The following is a 9,094-nucleotide window of genomic DNA, read 5'->3' as shown; positions in this document are numbered from 1 at the left end:
CATTGTTTAACTACTACATTACCGTTGTACTGTAACCACATGTTTAACTACACTATTACCGGTTGTACTGTAACCACATTGTTTAACACACTATTACCGGTTGTACTGTAACCACATTGTTTAACACACTATTACCGGTTGTACTGTAACCACATTGTTTAACACACTATTACCGGTTGTACTGTAACAGCATTGTTTAACACACTATTACCGGTTGTACTGTAACAGCATTGTTTAACACACTATTATCAGTTGTACTGTAACAGCATTGTTTAACACTCTATTATCGGTTGTACTGTAACAGCATTGTTTAACACACTATTATCGGTTGTACTGTAACAGCATTGTTTAACACACTATTATCAGTTGTACTGTAACCACATTTTTTAACACACTATTACAGGTTGTACTGTAACCACATTGTTTAACACACTATTACCGGTTGTACTGTAACAACATGAAGAATGTTGTTTAAAAGTGGGAGGGACAAGGTTGTGGATGAATTTGAGGGGGGGGGGAGAAAACTTTTCCCTGAAAAAATATTACAAGTTGGATGTCGTTCCCTGATCAGGGACTTGAAACATACGCAACGACTTACTTAGGTTCAAAATTGGTCCTTCTGCTTTCTCAACATTGTAAAAAATGAACATAAAACTTTGATGAAGCCTAAATGTTGAATAATTAACAAATAACATTTGTTTCAATTTTCACCAGTCTTTCCTGAACACAAATCACATGTTACTAGAAGTATTCTTTTCATTCATGAATAAAATTGAACGTCTTTAAGATCTGGTGGAATACATATTAGATTGGAAACGTGGGCACGGTGTACCTGTATTCTTTATTTTTTTTATTGCTGGAACGCCGTATCGCGGAATGAATCCCGCTGTACACGGTTAAAAGCGTTCCAGCACTCATTCATTTATCAGTACGTAACTGAATTGAGCCCATAGATGGCGTGAGAGCAGGGGAGAGGAAGCGTAACCAGACAAATTAACATTAATTCACTAACACGAACTAGCTATATATATATATATCAGATTTAAAACAAACAATACTGTTTCGTCGGTGACTCTTGTTTAGTTATAGAAATACATCTTAGTAGAACGTTACTGTCCTTTGAAAGCTAAACCTTAATTTGACAAAATTTTGTCTGTGTGTGTGTGTGTGTGTCCTTTTGTAACTGGCGAACCGCTGGAACGATTGTCATCAAATATAACGTGTACCCTGAGCAGTGACACAAGAGGTATGGATATTTAAATCTGGCCCTTTTATGTCATCCCAACGTCAGCTAATATTATATAGAACTGTTTAATAACTGAATTACTAAACACGTAGAATCTTAGTAATCAAACAATTTACAAAAGTTCCAAAAAAAAATTATAAAATGTCATATACACGATCTTACTTCTTTGAACTGCTTGCATTGATTGCAGCGCCATCTTTGTAAGTCCAGCTTCTGCACTTTGCTTTTTTAGGGCCTCAATAGTGTTTCGCAATTCACCAAGCTCCGTGTCCTGTTTTTAAAAAAGAAACATTTTAAAATTAAATTTACTGGAATACCAAAGAAATAGGCTTATATTTCATACAAACACGTGTCTAAGACGTTTCGGATAAATATGTATAACGTTTCTTATTACTAGCAAAAACAAACAGACAGTGGGAAATGAGTAAACATTAAGTACAATCGTGCATTTTAATTGTTATTTTTTTCCAGTTCCCCCACAACCAGTGGCACATGTGAAGGCTTATAAGGTTAAAAACCGGGTTTCGATACCCGTACTTGGCACAGCACAGATGGCTTTGTGCTGAACTACAAACAAGTCCAATAAAAACATGCGAACATGCTATCTCAATTCCGAGAAAATTATTGTGTTATACTACAAAACTTATGGTCCCAGAATGCCAAGACTTTATACAAACTAACGTTAAAGTTAAAAGGGTCGTAATAAGGGTAACAGGCGTTCTAGGCCTACAATTTTACATTCGTCTCTTCCTTCTCGCATGGCTCACTGGGTAAATTCTCCATCAACACGAGAACAACAACAAATTGGGGGGGGGTTTGTTTTTCTTATAAAAAAATTCAAAATTAAATAATTGTTTTGAATATTTTTTTCCCCTAAGATGCGCCCATATGATTGTTACGCTCTAGGCCCAAGCCTTGAATTGGTTAATACGCCACTGCTTATGACTCTTATTTTCTAAAAGTAAACTTACCTTCTGCTCTGCTGACGCTGTGAGATGCTGAAGCCTGCCTGTCATGTTCGTAAGGCTTTGTTCGAATGCTGCCACCATATGGGCCTGAAACAGAATTAAAAACAGCAACACAACATCAGATCGGATTCACGCATAAAAATAGTTTTAAAAAAGGAAGAAAATACGCAATACGTATTTCCTAGTTCATATGCGTAAAATATTTTTGAAGGTGTAAAATGTGCCAATATGAAAGCGGTATGTAACTTTTTTGTTTAACTGTGAAGCAATTAAAAAACAACAACAATAACAACATAATGTTACCTATTTTATTTCTTAACTCCTTTTAAGAGACCTTCGAAAGTTAGTTCATCAAGTTGAATTTAGAAACGAAAATCTTTGAAACACGAACTCTGATTCAAAACTTATTTACAGCTTTAGCTCCAGATTTCTACCTACAGCAATCATTATTCCCCCTACAACGCTATAATTCAGAGTTCGGTTCCACATGGTGGACAAAGTGGAGATAGCTCACTGTGAACAAACACAAACTTCATAAGGTTTCAGAATCTTAGATCTTTCCAAAAGTCACAGAAAAACACACACCTTGAAACTGGTCAATAGTTAACGTATGTTGTACAGATGGTTCAGTATATTTTATTAACATGATTTTGAATGCGCAAATCAGCATGTCACACAGCCGACGCTAAATATTCATACACTCAGATCAAAAAGACATGTTGAGATAGGAGATTTAGAATTTCTAAGACGAGAACATCATTTGCACTTAATTACACTGGAAAACAATGGAATGTGGATCAGCTTGGGGTACCACGACCATTCAGAAAAAGACTTGGTAAGGAAAATGCGGCATCTTGTTAATGGGTAAGCATTCGCAAACAGAAAAATCAGTAGCAATAACCGTCTATGTGTCTAACAGTACGAAGCACCGTAATGACGTGGTGAGGCTCCAAAATCATTTCAACACAACATATTCAACTGCCTGTACGTTTCGTTTTAGCAGTTGCTCTACATCTCTTGATGGTAATCACTATTCAACAGTAACCCGAACAGATAACATTTAGAGTCGATAACAAGTCGCCATCACCTTAATCCTATAGAAACATGCGTATAAAGTGACTTAACAATTCCATAATACTTTTTAGATATACATACCTTCTGACACAACAATAAAACCTTGACGTACAGGTAACTAGAAGCTACTGACAGCGACACTAGTGAAATACTTCAGAAATAAACGTAAATGGTTTGTCTTTAACTCAAACTATCAATGGTGTCAGTTTAGTTTGAATGCAAAAACTACATTAAGCTTACCACCGAGCCAGCGAAGGACAGTTGTAACGAAGAATAGTTTAGTGTGAGAATGGTGATCCTCAAGACATGTTACCCTTCTCACAGCAATGTTTTATGTCTCCGAAGTGAGACAGTTTTTCTATTGTTTCTTCTTTTTCCAAGAACTTTTCTAAAAAAAAAAAATCGCCCGTCATTCCTTCATTTCTCGGTGGATCAATTTGAAATTTGGTAGGATTATACCTTGGTCCAATACGCCCAAAAACCTTTTTAGTTAAATCTTTTTGAGGATTTTATGCAGTCAAAGATCAAGCAATCCAAAAAACTATATTTTGGGTTCCTGTGCGGTCATGTTTTCAGCAGTCACGATGATAATGGGCAAAAATATAAATTTTCAAGAGCTCAATACACAACATATAAATAAGTTGGATTTGCCCATTTTATGAGGGTCAAAAGGTCACGAAAAGCATAATTTTAGGGGTTTTGGTCAATTTCTTGGCGCGCGCCCCCTAGCGGCACAGCGGTATATATGCAGACTTAGAACGCTAAAAACCGGGTTTCGATACCCGTGGTGGGCAGAGTACAGATAGCCCTTTGTGTAGCTTTCCAAAATTTTCGTTTGGGATCTGTAAATAGTCTACATGTACTTAATTTCACGTAAATTATTTGAAATATAGTGGCCAAGAAATAATTTGTTTGTTTGTAGTTAAGCACAATTTTTATTTCAATTTTTTTCAGCGAGGAAAGTACGGTTTAGGGTTTTCAAAGTTGCCTTAATAATAGTGGGGGTGTAACGGTGTTTTATTTGAATTACTGGATGCAATACGCTTCTTATTTCCCTGTATTTATACACACCAACTAGACGGACACTCAGTGGAGTGCATACCTCCTCCACGCAGCATTGATCATATTCGGCTCTCGAAAAATACGAAAATGTGTCCATATGTCCGTCGTTATCAACGGATACGGAACGTTTTTGGCAGAACAATGAGGAATAATATTCTACATACGTCCACCAAGTTTCATCAAAATCCGATCATTTTTGACTGGGTTATCGCGAAAAATCGTTCCCCAAGTTAACATACAGGGATATTTTCTATTTTCTTGAAGTTGCTGTGAGCTTGACCTTTATTGTTGACCCCCTCCAAAAACTAATCACTTCTAAGTTAGGTCATAGACCAAATTTATACCCATTTTCGTTCAAACCCATTCAGCCGTTTTCGAGAAATCTTGCTGACAAACAAACACACAAAGGAGTGAAAACATAACCTCCATCACCTTTGGTCATTATAGTTGTCTTGTGGTTGTGTCGAAGTATCATTACATGGCTGTCCTCTTCCAACCAGAGTTCGGTGGTAACTTTATGATATATTTATGTTCCAGAGATATAATTCCTGAATTTTTCTTAGCTCCTTAGTGAAAACAAAATAAGTAAATTCAAGTTTAAAAGATAAAAAAAAAGAGAGCTTTTGTTTCCGTTTCTCAAAAAATTCAAATTATTTGTTGAATTTCTTGCACAGCTAACAGAGGGCTATCTACGCTCGCCATCCCTAATTTTGAAGTGATAGATTACAGAAAGTGGGCTAAACTAATCGAACAGTGGGTTTTGACAACCAATCTCATAACGCGCCCATGACTCAAAGTGCGGAGTGCGTTAAAAAACAATTATCTGGGCTGTGCTCGACCAAAAGAAAGTTAATCCTTTCTGCAAGCTAACCTAGTGGCAGAAAAATATCGTTAAAAATAAATAAAACCATATATATATATCATTCAACAATGGTTTCCCTTAATCGTTGATGGGGTTTTATACTAACATATATATATATATTTGTAAGTCCGCAGACATGCCGCTGTGCCACTGAGGGGGGGGGGCATCAAATTTGGTATGGAGGTTTATTAGGTCCATGGGGAGATACAGATTTTCAGTTTTGCATTTTCCTTTTTTTGGGGGTTTTGCGTTTTTTACCACCACTTCGCCCCCTGTTGATGGATTTTCACCAAATTTGGTATGGATGCTCATTGGGTCCGTGGAGAGTATGTACAGACAAATTCTTTTTAGTTAAATTCTATAATTATCTTTAATCGCTAGAATCCGGGTTTCAATACCCGTGGTGGGCAGAGCACAGATAGCCCATTGTGTAGCTTTGTGCTCAATTACAAACAAATTTGATGAAGAGCCATCTACAGGGGGGAGAAGTAGTGATGAAAAAAAACGCCCATAAAACCCGCAAAACTGAAAATTTGCATGTACCTCCGCATTGACCCAATGAACCTCCATACCAATTTTGGTGAGGATCCATCGACACCCTGCGAAGTAGTTACATGGACAAACAGTACTATTATATTTATATAGATTAAACAAATTTGATGAAGAGCCATCTACAGGGGGAGAATTAGTGATGAAAAAAAAACGCCCATAAAACCCGCAAAACTGAAAATTTGCATGTACCTCCGCATTGACCCAATGAACCTCCATACCAATTTTGGTGAGGATCCATCGACACCCTGCGAAGTAGTTACATGGACAAACAGTACTATTATATTTATATAGATTAAACAAATTTGTTTCACTACAACTGTGAGTTAGTAGCGTTAACACTCGGTAAGGCCTAAATTCTGTGAACACGTGTGAAAATGGCTTCATTTTTGCACTGAATCTGCTAACTTTGTGTCTTTTCGATGCCAATAAATCAAAAACAAATAACGAACGACAATAACGTATTATCATCCACGACATCACGCATAACACTTCAACAACGAGGTGACGACAAAAGGCCAGGCCTTGTTGTTTACGTTAGTTATCTATTCGAATGTCACGCTTTTATTTTTGTAAACAAAAAGACACGTCTTTAACAAAAACTTTTTTTATTATTACTTGCAACGTTCCTGGTAGAAGCTTTTCGTCAGGAAGTATAAACCGTGTTACACGTTATTCTAAGTGCACTGATATTTTAGATTTTGTTTGACAAAAAAGTTTAGAGTCGGCAGTTTTAAATATGGAAAACCACAAGTCGATAGGGTTAACGAATCATCCTTCCTCCTCATACCCTCGCTCACGTTGAAAATCATTGTGATAAAATACGATAATTACGATACTTTTAGAATATTTTTTCGTGGAAATAATTTTTCTTTATCGCCCGTCCCCACCTTAACTATCTTATAGATAAACAGACAGACGACGTTTGGTATTTTCAGTTCGAAAGGAATCTTATGGGAAAGACAGACTAACGGCCAGGTCAAAGACCCCACAGGTTCAGGGGCATAGTCATCCTTAATTCTTAACTGCTGATTCGTCGCTAGTGTGTCTACTGTTAGCCAATGAGAGGAGCGTTTATCATATTTATTACAACCCCCACAACTGGAAGTGCAGAGCGAGCTGTGCGGCATATATACATATATATATATATATCGCAGCTCGAATCTTTGACCTTCCACTTATTAAGATGGTAAGTTTTGCCCCCAATTTCAGAAGTTCACTTTAATAAAATTAATAAAGCTTCTTATAACGTTAATACGTGTTTTTAAAAACGAAACTCCCAGATTTCTCGAAACTTGCAGTAAATTTTACTCTATATAATAGGGTTCGATACTCCGTCTAGTCAGATCTTATATTGATTACATGTGAGTAAATAAAATAGTAATATCAATAAAATTGAAAAGCTGATTGTCAGATATCGTTCGAGTAAGATACTTCGTGAGTTGACTGCTATAATACAAGTACGTCTCGGCAAGGAAAATTCGTACCAATATACACCCCTCCCCCCCTTTTTTTTTAAACGCGACCTCGTTTTCAGTTCAGCGAAGTTCGAGGGCGACTTAACAAGAAGGCCAGGCAAACTTCACGCAAAATAGCACATATTTATACTAAAAAAAATATTTGTTTGTTGTTAAGCCCAAAGCTACGCAATGGGCTATCTGTGCTTTAACCACCACGGGTTTTGAAGCCCGATTTTTAACGTGATAAACCCTCCCCTCAGACTTACCACTAAGGCCAGGCCCTCTTAGAGGTTCAGAGAGGCCCTGGCCACTTTTTTTTTTTTGAGGCCTCTGACTATAATAATAATAAAAAAGATGACACATGAAAACAAAATAAGACAATCATTAGCCCAAGTCGCGAAACTCAACAAATGCAAAAAAAAAAAGTGTCTAAATATGAGGCCTACCTTAAGCTTGAGGCCCGGGTCAAATGGCCCTCCTGGTTCCCCCCTCTAATTGGTCCTAACTGAGCCACCAGAACGTTTTAATAAGTGATCCAATTCCTCTTTTTACGGAATTAATAACATGTGTTTGAATATTGTATAACCTCACAGATGTAACATTTATCAAACACTTCTCACTTCTTGTCGGCTATTTCCATAAAATGTCAAGTAACAAATATTTTATTTAAAGATTCATAAAAACACAGCACAAAGCCACTCCCAGCCTGTCAGTACCTTGGAGATTGTTTTGAATTTCGCAAAAACCTACACGAGGGCGATCTGCTAGTCAACAGCACCCACCGCCAATTCTTAGGCTACTCTTTCACCAACGAATATTGGGATTGGGCGTCACGTTATAACACCCCCACGGCTGAAAGGGCGAGCAAGTTCGGTGACGGGGATTCGAACCCGCAGATTTCGAGTCCAGCGCCCCCTAACCACGCCTTAGAAACTAATCACAAACTAGTTTATGTAATAAAGGTTTATATATTTTTTACCATAATTTCATGAGAATACTCATGTTTTAAGTACTGACAGTAACTTTATCCAACATAGCTAATAAAATATTTTGTCTAAAATAATTTTTGACAAATCCGTAAAAAGATAAAAAGATCTGAAATTTACAAGATATTTTTTTTTTCCGATATGAATTATCGACCAACAACAACAACAACAAGCCTGAATCATGAATAGCGGAGACGGCTGGTAATGGTATTAAAAAACTTGAATTAAAATAAAGTACAAGAACAACGTTTCACAAACTGTCTTTGTTAACCTCACGATGACCCAAGAAGGTCGAAACGTTATTCTTGTACTTTATTTTAATTAAACGTTTTAATACCCACACCAGCTGTCTCTGCTACACGTTTTTACTTCGAGTGGGTTTCTCGATATCATTAATTAAGCCCGAATCATTACAAAAACAAAATGAACTAAATGTATAACTTTCATCTACTGCCTGTATGTAAATATAGACTCAGACAGATTAATAGGCATGGCCAGGTGGTTAGAGGGCGCTCGACTCACAATCCGAGGGTCGCGGGCTCGAATCCCAGTCACACCAAACATGCTCGCCCTTTCAGCCGTGGGGGCGTTATAATGTGACGGTCCAATCCCACTATTCGTTGGTAAAAGAGTAGCCCAAGAGTTGGCGGTGAGTGGTGATGACTAGCTGCCTTCCCTCTAGTCTTACACTGCTAAATTAGGAACGGCTAGCGCAGATAGCCCTCGTGTAGCTTTGCGCGAAATTCAAAAACAAACAAAGATTAATAGTTGAAGAGGAGCTGCGATAACATTTACGGATGTGCGTCTTTATTTGTGAACTTCCAACCAAACCAAGAATGGCCTTCATCAGGGACACCGCCGCGAGGTGGCGTCCCAGAAATGTCGGT

General features: G+C 37.5%; 1 protein-coding gene across 1 annotated transcript in view; it reads right to left on the bottom strand.

Annotated features, from left to right (window-relative positions):
* The window catches only part of LOC106470497 (neuron navigator 2-like), a 36,805-nt gene that overhangs the window by 14,667 nt on the left and 13,044 nt on the right, over positions 1-9,094 (bottom strand). The window contains exons 2-3 of the mRNA XM_022399111.1: positions 2,218-2,301; positions 1,409-1,517 (exon numbers count right to left, since the gene is read on the bottom strand). Coding sequence (XP_022254819.1) covers positions 1,409-1,517; positions 2,218-2,301 — 193 coding nt within the window. The remainder of the gene's footprint in view (positions 1-1,408; positions 1,518-2,217; positions 2,302-9,094) is intronic.

This window comes from Limulus polyphemus, unplaced genomic scaffold (assembly GCF_000517525.1).
Source record: "Limulus polyphemus unplaced genomic scaffold, Limulus_polyphemus-2.1.2 Scaffold4041, whole genome shotgun sequence".
NCBI lineage: Eukaryota > Metazoa > Arthropoda > Merostomata > Xiphosura > Limulidae > Limulus > Limulus polyphemus.
Note: the sequence above shows the minus strand (reverse complement) of the source record. Positions and strands in the feature narration are given on the sequence as shown.